Below are 15,552 nucleotides of genomic sequence, written 5' to 3' on the forward strand. Positions count from 1 at the left end.
CTAAGCAAGCTCCCCTCATGAGGACCGCAGTTGCCCTTCAAACATTGCCAACCTTTTTCTTGACCTTGGAGAACTATGAGGACTTGCCTGCCTTGAAACTCCTTCATCTGCTGTATGGGCATCCACAGCCACTGTGGCTGCTTTTAGATTTTAGACTCTATATCCTTTACTCTCTAAAGGAAACTTGTTAAGCTCTCTGAATGTTTTTCCCGAAGCTCTTCTCACTTGGCTAAGGTGAGCAGGAACTGCTCTCATTTCTCACACATGGAGTGGTAGACTAGGTACAACAAACAAACAGCTTTCCAAAACAAAAGTATTTCTCTTTTAGCTTTTCCAACTCAATCTTTGTAGAGTCCGAATATGGAGTTTGAGTTAACACAAAACTTACTGGTTGGACTATATCTTAGCATCTCCTGCAAATAAAGTCTTGTGCCTCACTTAATTAGCTTCATCTCCAACAGAGAGAGAGGAAAACACTCCCACTTTAATATCTGGGTGCTTAAATAAAATACTGAATGGCATAGTGGGAGTGTTCAGAAATGTTAGCTATTACAATTAATCTTATCTTTGTTATTGAACACTTAAGAAGTAACTACATAAGGAACTGGCCACAAGAAAAAAATTGAGAGGAATAAAACAAAATATTTAAGAACTAAGAGAGTATGGTATCATGAAAGTTAAGGGGATAAGATTCATTTATCCATGTTTTTTGGAGAAGCACAGTGTCAAATAAAACAAACCTACTACAATTATTAATTGGTTATTGGTGATAGCGAACATTCTGAACAGGGAGTTAGAGGAAAAATCAGACTGCAGTATAGAAGTCGAAAAAATTGAGACAGTGAGAGCAAGTCTGGAGAATAAACTTGGAGAATAAGTTTATAGAAAAAGAAAAAATAAGTTGAAAACTAAAGGGAAACACAGAGTCAAGGGACTTTTTTGTTGTTAAGTGTACTTGTCATCATTTTAATTTTAAGAAATATATTTGAACATCTTGCAAAATAGCCAGCTTAGAGGAAAAGTAATTGAAGACACTAGAGACAGAGGGAAAAAATAATCAAAAGAGGAGGTAAAAGGGAGGGTTCAGGGATTTAGAGATAAGTATTCATATACCAGAAGGGCAATGCTTAAGACTGGAGAATGTAAGTAAATGAAGACAAGTATGGGTATAGATAAGTGTGTGAGAGGAAAATAATGAGCATTGAAGGACAACATACCTACTAGCCTAGAAAGGGAATGTTTATGGAGAATTAAGAGCATGGGAATTTCAACATGAAATAATTAATAGCATTGCTTAACACAAAGAATTCAAGGGACATGGAGAATATGAAAGCATCACTAGATTTGCAAAATATTGGTGACATATACGAGTGTACTTTATTTTAGGAAAACAATGATGATAGAAGCCTGATTGCAAGGGTTAAAAAAAGAAAAAGAAGCAATGAGCAATACAGAAAGCAAGCAGATATTTTATTTGGCCAAAAGAAAAAATAACTAGAAGAGAGAAATACACATTAAGAAAATAGGATGGCTATAACAGGAGGTAAAAGATGGAGCATGCTTCTCTTTGACAGGTAAGGGATAAAACAGTGTGCTGGTATTAGGTTTCACAGAAAACAAAGGAGCTCAATTCAGTTATAATCGCAGCACAATAGGAAGGGATGTTGTTTGATGTAATCAAGGGACATGTGTGACTGGCCATGGTGGAAGTGGAAAATTTAGGAAAATTTAGTTAAGAACTTTTTAAAAAGATAAATCAAAAGACCTTTAAAATTTGATAAAGATTGAAGAGAGTAAGGATTTTTAGTGCTCTCAATTTGCGCTAGTGTTCATTATTACCCAGTAAAATTGTGCAGTTAAGGTTGGCTAAAGATAATGATGACAATATCTACAATGATAATATCAGCAACAATAGCTACATTTAACATTTATTGAGCATGTACTACCTGTAAGGCATGGAATTATCATTTGACATATTCCAACTCATTTGTTCCTCATAACGATCTTATGAGGCAGTTTCTATCATTATTTGAAGTAAGCACTTTGACCAAGGTTATTGAGCTAGTAAGTAGCAAGTCCAATTATACCTAGGTAGTATGCATTCAGAATAAAAGTGCTGTCAGGGCATAATCTGTTGCTCTCTATAAGATTTACTCAAATAGTTTGAATTTTAGAATGTCAAAAGATATATATGTCCTCCATAAGTAGCCTCTTTTAATTTCTCATCAAGACGTACACCAGCACATCCCAAATTATACATATAAAAACCTGGTATTTTAAAATGCTCAGGGTTTCTGAAACACATTCTCATACCCCCTTTCAATCACTCTTAAGGGTAGATATTATTTACTCTTTTCAATTAAGGAAACAGAGTTTGAGAGAAATCAAGTGACTTTCCAATGGTCCTCCAGTTAACAAAGGAAGGAGCCCCAATTCAAATTCAGATCTTCTGACTCAAGTCCAAAGCCTTGGCCATTCAGGACATTACCCATCCCTGACCATTCTTTCTCTTCAATAGTCTTTATATTTCAATTATCTTTTCTAGTTTTCTGGTCACATTTCTATTTCAAATCTCCACACTTCACCAGAAGGTTATCACAATAAGCTTTCTCTAACATGAAAATGACCAAAATGACTCTTTTAGTAACATTTGTGTAGGTCAGTTGCAGTAATAATCCCAGTGTTTCATTTATCCTGTAGCCATACCCTTTGCCATTTAATTCTGTTCTGCTTTCTACTCTCTCTAGGTTTGGCCAAGGGACATTACCAAAAATGACTTAAGCAGAAGTTTAAGAAGCATCTGCTTATTCCCATTTGGCTCTTACTCCTCTTCCATGATCATGAGAACCTGCCAGGGCTAGCCCATTACAGGATTAGACACATGGCATAGAGGTGAATGGCCCCAGTTGGCTCAGCCAAGGCTGTCCTGGATCAGAATCAGACAACAGCCAATTGACATGAAGCTGACACAGCCAACATTCAGCTAGCCAGTGACATAAAGTTAGTCCAGCCAAGATCAGCCAATTCAAGATCGGCTGAATTCCACAAACTCATATTTTTGTATGTTATTGAGGTTTTTGTGTTGTTATATAGCATTATTTAAGCAATGGATAACTGATGAATATTATGTAATCCATCCAAAATCAAGATTGTAGAATAATTTTTATTCATGATCTGGTCATCAGTTCACCCCAAATTCTCCAGATTATACCACATAGAAATTCCTGTCTTTATTTTGCACCACACATAATAACAGCCTACGCTTCACAGCCACTATATAGAACTTCACTTTCATCCTATAACCTTTCATCAAACAAATCTTTTTTTCATTATCGATTGCTATTTAATCTTTTAAAACTAAACAAACAAGATTCCCCAAAGAGTCTTCTTTGTGCAAAGTAGGGACCCTAAGCCTAGCCTGGGAAGCACAGCATATGCTGAATTTTGGTTTCCCATATGTCCTTCAGCAAAGTTCTATCTGCACAACTTTACTGCCCCACATGGAATATCTCAGAATCTTTACCAATCGTTTCTCAAAAATAGCTCTTTAATATCACTTTCCACATGAAACTTTTTGTAGTGAATCACATATCAACTTCATAATTCAAATACTTTCAGTACTTCTATAATCTTCCAGTACTATATTTATTTGGGCCCATTTATGTATTTTTTCCAAGCAACTCTATTCCCTAAACTGTCTAAGAGCCAAACTTTTTTCCCCATCCCCTTTACAAACATATGTAGCTATTTAATAATGCACAGTGGACCCTCAGTGTATGCTAAAAAAGGTGATGAAAACAAATTTTAAACTTCTACATATGACATTTTGCAACAGGAAGCACATTCCCTTTACCTCTTCTCCAAACATTCTTAACAAATATATTAATAAGTGACAATTATTCCCCCATTCTCAAAAATGTGTAGGATTATTTTGTCAATATTCCTAGTAAATTACTCTAATTATCCTAATGATTATTCACATATATGTATAGAAATGATCATCTTTTAGCATTCTGGATAAAACAAATGCAAGTAATTCCATATTTAATTTTTTATACATTAATTAGTTTTTATTTGTCTCATATTCTTTAATCATCACAAGTTACCCTATGAGGTGTTAGTATTAAACACTTTTTGTAGCATGGAAATCTGAAGTTCTGACTCAAACTGGTGATGTGTAGTTGGGTCACAGTACAAATCTGATCTTCCTATTTCAAGTTTATTGTTCTTTCTACATCAAAATGCACATATATTTACTTCTGCATTTACTTTAAAAGCCTTTTTTATGGGCCTAGTACTTTGGCAGTTCAGAGGGTTTTGCATTATTGAGATCTGCTCCTTTTCTCAAGGAGCTTATAGTTTAGGTTGGGGAACAGGCACATAAACAGACAATTTAATTACAATATGATAAATGATAAGAGTAAGGCACACAGAACAAATGTACTTAGGGTTCAGAAAAGACTTCCTGAAAGAGATAAACTTTTGGCTGGGATGGGAAATTAACCAGACAAAGACATTGAGGAAAAACATTATAGGTAGAGAGATGAACATGAATGAAGGAAAAAGAATGGAGTTTGCTGGGACACACCAAACAGTGTCGTATTATTCAAGCATATAATGTGACATATTTACAACACCAGAAATGTTAGGAGATGCAGCAAAGAATTTCAGGGTCAGGTGCCAAGAAAAACAGAAGAGTAGAGAGATTTGAGAATTATTTAAGAGGTACAAAAAGTGTGGCCCACTGAGGACTGAATTTAGAGAAGGAAGAAAGCACCAACTATAAGGACCCTTAAGGTGCCTAAGTAAGGAGTTAGAGCACACTTAGGTTGTGAATTGGAGGTAGATGATGACTGGGTTTGGAGCATGTTGAATCTGAGGTTCTGTGGAACATAAAAATGGATCTGTGCATTAATAAGTTAGATAATTGAGGGCATAGCTTAGAAACGTCAGGCCTGGAGGTGTGGAATGATGTGAAATTATCAGCACTTTTTAAACGCAGATATACCCAAAGACATAATGAAAAACTAAACAATATGGCTATAAAATAATTTACATGGTTAAAATTGTTAAAAATTATTGTTGCATTCTTTTATAAAGAAATAATAGGAGAGAAAGTGACTAAAGTAAAGCTCCAATCACCAAGACCTAATAGCACTGAATAGGCAATTTAAGACATCTATGTCATAAAGTTTATCTCTGCTTTCAATTCTACCCTGTGTTTGCTGAAATAATTTTCATTTTTCTGTTACCCTAGTGGTTTTCAACTTTACATGCTTTATTTCTGCCCCAAAAGTCACATTTATGGTAGTTATTTTCACCTTCCAGCTAAATGTCAAGTGCAATGCCACCAAACAGTGGCACATTATTTACAAAATATTCATAAAGTTTCAACAATAGCAATTGATGAAGAATATTCCTCTATTACTTATAGAAAACTTATAGCCCTAAAGATACAGAGTAGGTTATTAAACACTTTCTTAAAAAAAAAAAAAGATGATTATCACTGTCTAAGGACCTGTGGATTTCTAGGGGTACTCAGATATTTATAATAGCAACATACAAATTGATATTGAAAAAGATATCCTCAAAGTATTTTTAATTTAGAATGGAACTATAGCCATCTAAATGTATAGGCTCATAATCCCTAATCTACAATTCCAAAATCCATACACTCTGAAATTGATATTTGATTTGTGAATATGTAATGAATTTGACGGGTGGGAAAATCAGACCTATACTTATCATGAGACTATTTACAGTCTTTTTTTTTTTTACCATGCAGTAGGAATATTCATAGAATTATCTTCAGAAAAATTTCAGAAATATTCAGAAATATGGGTGCTGCCCATAGTCCTTCAGGAGGATTGTTCTATAATATGCTACACACACACACACACACACACACACACACACATATACAGAGAGAGAGAGAGAGACAAGAAACAGAGAGTAAGAGAGAAAGAGAGAGAGAGAGAACCAGAAAACTTCTGAGCTCCAAAACATAACTGGCCCCAAGGGATTTAGATAAAAGGCTGGGCAGTATATTTAAAAATTAAAACTTAACATTTTAAAGGCAATCATAATTTAGATACTCCATACAATTGAATAGCTAGAAATAAAACATTTTCATTCTTGTACCTTTACAAAGAGATTTACCTCCACAATCAGTTACGTATAAAAATATTTTTCAGTTTTCTCCTTTTTTTCCTGAAGTATCTTGTTCTAGTGCTTTATTTTTACAACATTTTTAAGTAAAATAGTCACCTTTTTTTTTTACAGAAGAGGAAAAATTTAAAAATCCAAATTACTTTCAGATGTATTTTGGTAAGATTGGGATTTAAACTGAAAACTTCAAGCTTGAATAAAATCTAGAAAGACAAATGTAAGAGGGATTCATGCAGTCTTACATGTAGGATCAGAATCAACTTCCAAGAAGAGTGGAAGGGAAATGGGAACACACTGCAGCATCTATGCAAGTCAATTAGAAACTTCAGTTGACTGCTGTCCCAGTACACATTGAAGGTATGTTGAACTTGTCTCCAAATATAATAAAATCCTAGTGTAAACTAATGAAACACTCTATCCAGAAGAAGAAATGATTGCCCCATTTTCCACTTTTACAGTAGATAAGGAAGAGTGTGACTGGTTCTGGGACCACTTTAACAAGAGAATTAACTAACTCAAATAATCCTCCAAGAGAGTAAGCAGGATGGTGATAGTTCTAGAAATCACCTTATGAAGAGCAATTGCAAAGACTAAAATATTTTCCTTAAAAAATATAATATTTGGTGTAGCTATCTAGCTGCCTTTTGAAATGAGTCAAAACATTTTGTGTGATGACACAAACCAGGGTACCAAGAAGTGAGAGTTATTAAAAACATTATTTCATCTCAATATAAGATAAACTGCCTGAAAATGAAAAGGACTGGGATGGCAGTTATTCACACAGGGTTATGGGTTTACCTATCAGGATGTGACAGGGGATTCTTAGTGATCCTTTCCATTTTGAGAGTCATAAATACCTCTATGAGTTAATAGTACAGATAGCTTTAGAATTTTATCAACTTTGAATATATAGTTTTCAATATTTATAAAGATATCTTTGCTACAAGCCATAACTTTGTGGAGAGAATTCAACTCTTCAACATTTAGTACACTGTCTTTTAAGGAGAGGGCCAATCAACCTTGTATTTAAAAGAAAGTTTTAGTTTAATGGGGGTGACTATCAAAAATTCCATTCATTTTTATGTTTCTTCTCATACCTAAAAGAGGCACAATTATGCTTTTCATTTTTTTTTTTTTTTTGGAGGTGGAGTCTCTTTCTGTCCCAGGCTGGAGTGCAGTGGTGTGATCTTGGCTCACTGTAACCTCTGCCTCCTGGGTTCAAGCAATTCTCCTGTCTCAGCCTCCCCAGTAGCTGGGACTACAGGCGCATGCCACCACGCCCAGCTAATTTTTTGTATTTTAGTAGAGATGGGGTTTCACCATGTTGCCCAGGCTGGTCTCGAACTCCTGAGCTCAGGCAATCCACCCACCTCGGCCTCCCAAAGTGCTAGGATTGCAGGCCTGAGCCACTGCGGCCAGCCTATGAGTTTCTTAAACAAGTAAATTGACTTTCATCATTAACTTTGTATATAAATAGGCTGGCAGTTCTTAAAATATCTTAGGATTTTTTTTTTCTGTAAAATACAAGGATTGACAGAAATATATTTAAATATAGCTAACAACGTTAAGTTAGTGAGGCTTAACTTTTTCCCTTTCACCAATCTTCAAAATGTTTTAAAAATAAAAAGAAACCAGTTAAAGTGTTTTTTTTTTCCAAGGGAGAGGATAATATATTAGTAATTCCAAGAATTTTAAAGCAGATATTAGGCATTTAAAAAAAAAACAATAGTTGGACACGAGACTTCCAAAGTACGGTCATTTTCAAAGACCACACAACTGAAAATGAAAAATACATATTTCCAAATGTCAATATTGTGTTTAAAAGGTAAGAAAGATAAAACTATCTCCACATTCTGGTCATTAAAAGCTGATCCACAAGTGGTTTTCTACCCCACTAAAACACATAAATACAATTTTTAACAAAGACCGGATAAGAACTCTTGCTTCTCACACAAACCCCCAACCACCATCAGTAGTCCATGATTTTGTTTGAGGCAAGGTTTCAAGTGAACTAATCATCTATTCCTAAGTTGTTCTCACCAAAACGTGTGTATCACATATGTTAAGTGGAAAAGTAACATTAAGAATGGGAGTAAAGTGAATCTTATCAAATGTTGAATTACAATAGGAGAAACAAAGGCTACCAGGAAGCATACCTGTGGCAGGGCTGAATTGAGCTGTCTCTGGAGTGAGTCTCGGTCATAGATGACATCCTGAAGTCTTTGCTGGGCAAGTGAGAGGCTTTCCTGGGTCTCCCGAAGGGTGTCTAGAAGACGATCCCTTTCATCTAGCATATTCACCATCAGCTGCTCAAAATGGGAGTCTGAGTCCGAGCCACTGCTTTGGGACCCCCTTTGGCTCATTGGGGTGTCCTCATTAATCGTGGGCATCACTTCACACATCATTGCTTAAAGAAAGTAAGTGGGAAGGAGTCTTAGTAAAGAAATGATTTCCAATGATTTCATTTGGAGAGCAATTCACTAAATATTTTTCAGCTTATTAGCCTATTTGTCTCTATTTCCCCTACCTGTTGCCCCAAATCCAGCCAAGCAAAATGTTTTGACCTCAATGAAATATGATCCATTTACTTCCTTCAGCCTAAGTGCTTTCTCTTTCCACGATATCACATTTATCTCACCTCCCATATGCAACTTGGTTTCACCTGTTTCTCAAAATTGTTGTTCATGATTTATCCCACCTAATTCAATTTACATAAACATGTGATTTCTATTATTATTTCATCACCTTTCTTATCTGCAAGTTTACAAATCTCTTACAGCGAATACTTTTATGTTACCCTTATTTGTTATTACTGTATATTATTAATAGCAAGCACAGTGTCTGGCATTTAACGGGTAGGAAGTAAATGACTTGAATGACTTAGGTAATTCAATGATTTAAAGTTTACTCTTTCTTGTGGAAAATATACAAATCATTGAGTATTTATTTTATATAATAATCAGCTTTTACTTTGTTTTTTAGTCAACCGATTTTTTTCAAACTGACTAGTTTTAAGCTTTCTGACATTACATTTTCCATTTTATTACTTTTATATGCTCTCTCCCTGAATTCCTACGTGGTCTACCCAGAGCAGATAAGTGATACTGACTGAATTAGACCAAAACCTTATGAAATAAACTGAGGTATATAAATTTGTTTAGAGCATTATACTCATCATTACACTTAATATTCCCTTTTTCCTGTTAACTGCATGGTCTGGTTTTCATCCAAACAATACAAACTAGCACTCTTTCAAATATTCCGCAAAACAGATGTCATAAATTATATTAGCTAATGTAGTAACTTCACATCTCAGCTGCCAATCACAAGTTCTCAGTCATGAAATAAACGAACTGTTTTCAGAATATTTTTAAATTTGATTTAAAATAGACAAAACACACTTAGGTGCATGATTGAACAATTATGTGGCAACTTAAAAATCAGAAATTACCTCATTTTCTCTTTCATCCTCTAGCTAATGTTTCAAAGAAAAGTCAAACTCATCTCATTTTTGGTTGTTGTACTATGGCCAGCAGCTATTAATTAGATGGCTTGGTTTTGCAAAAGGCTGATGTAAAGAAAGGCAGGTTTGGCTGTTGATCCTGAAGCACTGTTTGGTTTTATAATGCAAGGTTAATTAATTTTTCTGCCTATACATTCCTGTCCTTGGGGAAAATATTTCTGGTGATATTTTCAAATAGAATGTCAAGATTTAACAGCTCAATATTTAATTACTTTTTATGTGAGTCTTCATATAAATTGGGTTATTGAGGAGCGAAATTCAATTATCTGTGAATGATCTGGTCAGGGACTCCTGAAAACTAAGAAAAACTTTTAAAAAGTATGTAAGTAAAGTATTTTGTGACTGATAACCTATATTAAAAAATTAAGGGGGTCATTGAATATTAGGAAAGTTTTAAACGCTTTGAAGTTTTGCTCATTGCTCATAACACTGAGCTACCTGAAGGCAGGAATTTAATTTGTTCAATTTTGTATGCACACTAAAATATATAACAGAGAACACACATAAAATGAATATAAGCACATACACCCTGATACCCACACTTGATACTACTGTTACACACTTAATGGATAAAACTGTTTCTTGCATTTATCTCAATTTGATTTTCATTCAAAGACTATCACAAAGATGGAAAATACAGACTCTTTTTAGATGCTTCAAATTTTCTTTATATTAATTGAAAAGGAATTGGAAAACAACAAAAAGTGTTCCAACACATTTGATTATTTAAAACGATTAGTTAGCAGGCCATGCATGAAATCTACACATTGAGCAGCTATGTCATTCTGAGAAATGATTACCAGGAGCCAATATGTTTACTTTTGACATTTAAGGTTAAAACAAAGTACTGGGAGAGCAAATCATAGCATCGTGACAATTTGTGCCCAAACACTCACAACGTTAGGGTTACCTAAACCCTAAAGGGTTTAAATTTTAGGGTTACCTATAGATTTAAATTCTTAAATCTATATTTTAAATTACGTCCTTCTTGAATGAAAGTTATTAATCCCTTTCCACCCTGAATCACTCAGAACAACTTTAAATTCCAAGGCAAAGCATAATAGCAGTGAATAACCCAGTATAATTTTCACCTGAAAATAATATCATAACAATCCCTTATTGTTACCATGGGATATAAACATTCACAAACTTTAGGGTCTTAAATCAACATTAAAGGTAGTCTTCGATTTAGTCAAAAGATGCTATGATGAAAAGTGGCTTAGGGACTTAGAAAGTCTATTAAATCTACACTCAAAAGAACTTGATTTGATTCCACTCCTAAGGCAGGTGAACCAGGACAAGTTACTTTACATGTTAAAACTTTAGTTCTCTCTTTCATGAAAGAGGGCCAATAATCTATGCTTAGGGGAAAAAAAAGAAAATATATAATAGGTTACCTGACTGAGAACACACAGCAAAACATATAAAGGGCAATTAAAAATGTAAGTATTAATTTCTATTATAAAGTGATCAACATTAATCTTTGTAGAAACAATATTTTACCTTTACGACTCATTCTGCTGCTCTGTCTAAAGGTTTAATTCTAGTAGATACTTTTGAACTCTTCAAATCCAATTTATAAAAATCAAATTATGCAAAATTTGCTTAGGAAATAAGATGAATATATGCTGCTTATACCTTGCAGTCAACCCAAATGAGTAAATCCAAAGTCTTCTTATCAAAATTAGAAAAAAATAGTCTACAAAAAAATAAGGCCACTTTCATGAACTAGCTTAGTTTCTTTCATTAGAATTCAGATTCTAACATAAATTACAAAATATTTGATTAATCCTTAAAATGCAGTATAACATTTCTTAAATGCACATTTTGCACATTTTAAGTATTAAAGGCAATTAAAGATATATATTCAATATAAGAGTTAAACACCCTTTTAAAAAATGGATGACATCTGAAGCAGCTTGCACAGTCCGGAAGGCTATGGTCATTCAATGTCTAGTGCGTTTCACCCAGATACATCACTTTTAACTTTTATAATCAGTTTCAATACTAAAAACTGCATTCATCACATAATTTCTGAAAAGCCAGAAAGGGCATTTTAAAAATTTGCCTTGATATTTGCTTTTTCATCATTCCCCCCTCAAAGTCAATTTGATATATAAATTATGTTATCTTCATCTAGATATTGATGCTTTCCTCATTAAATTACTGAAGGTTTTGAAACCTAGTCAGAGACATTGTTAATTTTGTTGAGAAAGAAAAAAAGTAATAATAAATCTGATTGGCTTAATTATCCCAGTGCTTAAATTTAGCCGGAAGAATTTTATATCAGGAAAATAACTCCTTTATTCTTAGCACATAACCTTGACTGTCTTTTAAATTTCTCAGATTTCAAAATAAAAGTTTGAATGCCCACTGGAGTCCTCACTCAAGGGCTTTCAAGATCCAATGTGTTCCTTAACAATATATGCCATCCAAGCAGTACCTCTTCAGATATGAGAGTGCTACAAAAAGCTTTTTTTCTTTTTTCTGTCAACAAATGACTTTATTTAATCATATCACTAGGAATTCGGCCCTACTAGAGGTAAGAATGTAATTATTATCCATAGTGAGTTTCTTCTGAAAATATTTAGTCTTAAGAACTATCCCAGCTCCACCTCAGTTAACCTACAAGGAGTAATTCAGTGAGAGAAATCCTAGCCATTGTCTGATTACATTACATGAATATTCTCCCTCCTATTTAACTCTTTGGAAGCCTCTGTCCTCGGGAAATATGATTATCACCTTTAATGGACACATTTTACACTTTCTTTACCCTAGTGCATTTACAGACAGCCAGAGCCAGCTCAACCCACACTACTGGACAGTTATCTCTCAGCCACACCCCCCACCACCTTGAAGAAGTTGACTTCATCATTTCCACACTAAAATTGTTCATCCTGCCCAACAGGACACAGCCAAGTAGGCAGGAGGTAGAGAGATAGGAGATGGAGAGGATGAGGTGAAAGCAAAAGGCACCTAACGGTAATCAACAAGGAGGAATTTGCATCTCATCTTCCCTGGGGGCGGGGTGGGGCCGGGGAGGTGGTCAAAAAATACAGCGAAAGGAGACAGTAAAACTCAAAGACAGCTTCTGTACCTAATGTCTGTGATTTCGGGTCCTTGCTTCTTCAATTGATCAATGACAACCGCAGTCTCCGGCTTGAGGAGAAGGGAGGCTCACACCCAGCACTCTTGGACCATTTCCCTAGCAACGGGAGGAGAAAGGCAGCTCAGACACACGCGTGCCCCGGCGCCCTCCCGGAACGTGCCCCGGCCCGGTGGCGTGGCAGGAGCTCGGCATCTTCCCGTGGCTCCGTCAGCAGCCAAAAGGAGAAGCGTCCATCGGAAAAATGGCATATTACAAATTTTGCTTTGGGAAGCAGAGCTCGGTTCAGACCATTGTCAAAGGAGGAGAGGGGGAGGCGGCTCTTAAAGCAGCCGCGGCCCCTTTGCCAGAGCAGCCGCAGCTCCCCGCGTGCAGCTGGAGACCCGGGGCGGAGACCGGAGACCGGGGACTGGGTTTGACTTTCAGAAACTTAACCACGCGGCGCCGCTTCCCCTCCGCGCCCGGGCCACCCGGGGTGTGTGGGGCGTCCCTCCAAAAGAGAGCTTGGAGAAAAGGCGTGAGAAGTATCTGGGAGAGAAGTTCTCCACCCAGTCTCCCCTCCTGGAGCCCCTCTGGAGTTTAAGGCTAACCCTGGGAGTTAGAAACCTAAAGGAAAACGAGTCCCTAGGGATGCAAAAAGCAGGACAGGTCTCCTCCCGGCCCGGCCCCCAGCCTGTTTCCGCGCGTTCCCGTGTCTCGTTTCACTTAAAGGAGGCGCTTTTTCTCTGAAAAGGCAAACATCACCCCCTGCCGTCCCCCGGCCCCCCTTCCCTCCCCTCCGCCGCCCCCCCCCCCCCCCCCCCCCCGCCGCCGCCACAGCACACACACCCATTTTTCTCCTCCCGGCCTTTTTGCAAGCCTCTTTGCTTGCTTCAGTTGGCCGGAAGAACCAACCTGCTGGCAGCCGGTGAGGACGCTACAGCATCTTCTCTCCTCACTTGCCTCGTGCGGTGGCTGCTACTCCTCCTCCTCCGTCTCCTCCCCTCCTCCTCCTTGGCAGCCACCACCTCCTCTTCCTCTGGAACAAGGGCTTCCCCTGGAAGCTGCTGCAGTGGTTTCCACCGGCCCTTAAATAAATTCTGAAGTAATCACGTCTTTGCTCTCCTCCTCACGCACACGCGCCCGCGGATACACTCGTCTCCCCCAGAGCCGCTCCCGGGCTGCCGAGGCTCGCTCTGCTCCCAGTGCCCCCTGCGAAGGCGAGGGCCAGGGATGGGCAAAGTGGGAAGGGGGCACACGCTTCCCCGCCTGGGCTTCTTTCACACAATGGGCTCTACAGCCTTCGCTTGTGTCAGCCTGCGCTGGTGGGAATGGGAACGGACTTGGGCACCTTTTGGCTCCCCGGTCTTCTGTGCTTGTCATTTCTTTAAGCAGCTTTTTTCCCACTGGGCCAGGGCATGGTAGTCATGGTTGTAGGGACCTGAGCCAATCTAGGGTGTGGCGGCATCTGTCATTTCTCATTACCTCTTCAGTTCTTCTTCATTCGTATTGTTTTGGTAATGGGAATTGTATGTTAAGTATTCCCTGCCCGAGTAAATTTTAGCTTTGAGCAGAGTCTGGTCTCTCCATCGCGCTCCAGTCCCCCTTATATCTCCACCTCCCTTTACCTACCCTCTTTTCTTTCCGTTGCTGCTGTCCATTCATACAGACTGAGGAAGCAGGAGACAAAATCAGTACCTACTCTGAGCAGAAAGGGAACGTTTCTGTGAGGGAGAGTCACGAATCCTGGGTTTGGTGAAAATGAAGAGGACATGCATGAAGGAATTGGAGGATTAAACACTGAATATAATTTGGGGGTTACTGAAAATATTCTGAGTGTGCTACACGAAAGCCAAAAGACGTGTTTTACTTTTGTGAAACGCCAAGAGTCCAAAGTTAACAAAGAACTAGTATGTAAATAACTGTTCACTTAAAATTAACTACAATATCCAAGAAACAATCTTTGTTTCTGAGGGAAGTATTTAATTCAGTTAGCGACTTTACAATGGAAAGTGGGGTCAAGCTCATGTATTTACCCAACTTCTATTCTAGACTGTTATTTAAATTTTACAACACAACACAATCCTATAAGAAGTATAAAAATAATACGAAAATTCATTAGATGTCAACTGGAGCACTATTTCTCAGACATAATGTGCATACAGATCATCCATGGATCTTGTTAAGTTGTAGATACTGATTCACCAGGAATGGGGTGAAACCTGAAACTCTACCCTTCTAATGACTCCCAGATGGTACTACACTTGAGGAGGAAGGGTCTAGACCATCCAATCGACCCACAATTTGATGTGGCTTAAATACCCCTAACTACAGGAAACTCTTCACCTCACAGGATAGCCTAGTCTATTTTCAGGCAAACTTCATATTGTAATAGCTTCAACATACTAATCATATATCAGTACTCATAACTTTCACTCTCTAGAATTCTACACAAAACATAAAAATTCCTTATACATGAGAGATATTATTTTTACATATAGCTATTATGTCTATTTTTACAAGAATTCCTTCCTTATTAAACCTTGGTTTGAATTTCCTTGGCAATCAATGTTTGTTAATTACTGGCTGAGATGTTCCTACTGTTTCCAAGAAGAGTTTTGATTTCCTTGAGTCCCACTGGTATGTCAAATACAAGTTGTAATTGTAAGTATAATCCCCACATACAGTTGACACAGCATAGTTAAAGGCTAACCCATGGTAGGTATCACAGAAAGAAAAACTTTGATAATGGGAGGCAGAAAAAAATATCACGAGT

The 15,552-nt window shown here is 37.2% G+C and overlaps 1 protein-coding gene across 27 annotated transcripts in view; it reads right to left on the bottom strand.

The window, feature by feature from the left end:
• PPFIA2 (PTPRF interacting protein alpha 2) overlaps positions 1 to 13,939 on the bottom strand; it is a 505,598-nt gene extending 491,659 nt beyond the window's left edge. For 11 of the 27 annotated variants that reach the window (XR_010148373.1, XM_009425927.4, XM_054664538.2 and 8 more), the window contains exons 1-2: positions 12,789 to 12,963; positions 8,325 to 8,575 (exon numbers count right to left, since the gene is read on the bottom strand). Coding sequence is in view for 26 of the 27 variants with exons in the window: in XM_009425927.4 (XP_009424202.3) it covers positions 8,325 to 8,573 (249 nt within the window). In the remaining variant the exon portion in view is untranslated. Of the gene's footprint in view, positions 1 to 8,324; positions 8,576 to 12,788; positions 13,501 to 13,625 lie in introns of those variants that run through there. The other 16 variants (XM_054664543.2, XM_009425928.4, XM_003952255.5 and 13 more) reach the window with 4 other exon arrangements.
• Positions 13,940 to 15,552: the final 1,613 nt, after the last annotated feature.

The sequence above is a fragment of the Pan troglodytes genome, chromosome 10 (genome assembly GCF_028858775.2).
Source record: "Pan troglodytes isolate AG18354 chromosome 10, NHGRI_mPanTro3-v2.0_pri, whole genome shotgun sequence".
Classification (NCBI taxonomy): Eukaryota; Metazoa; Chordata; class Mammalia; order Primates; family Hominidae; genus Pan; species Pan troglodytes.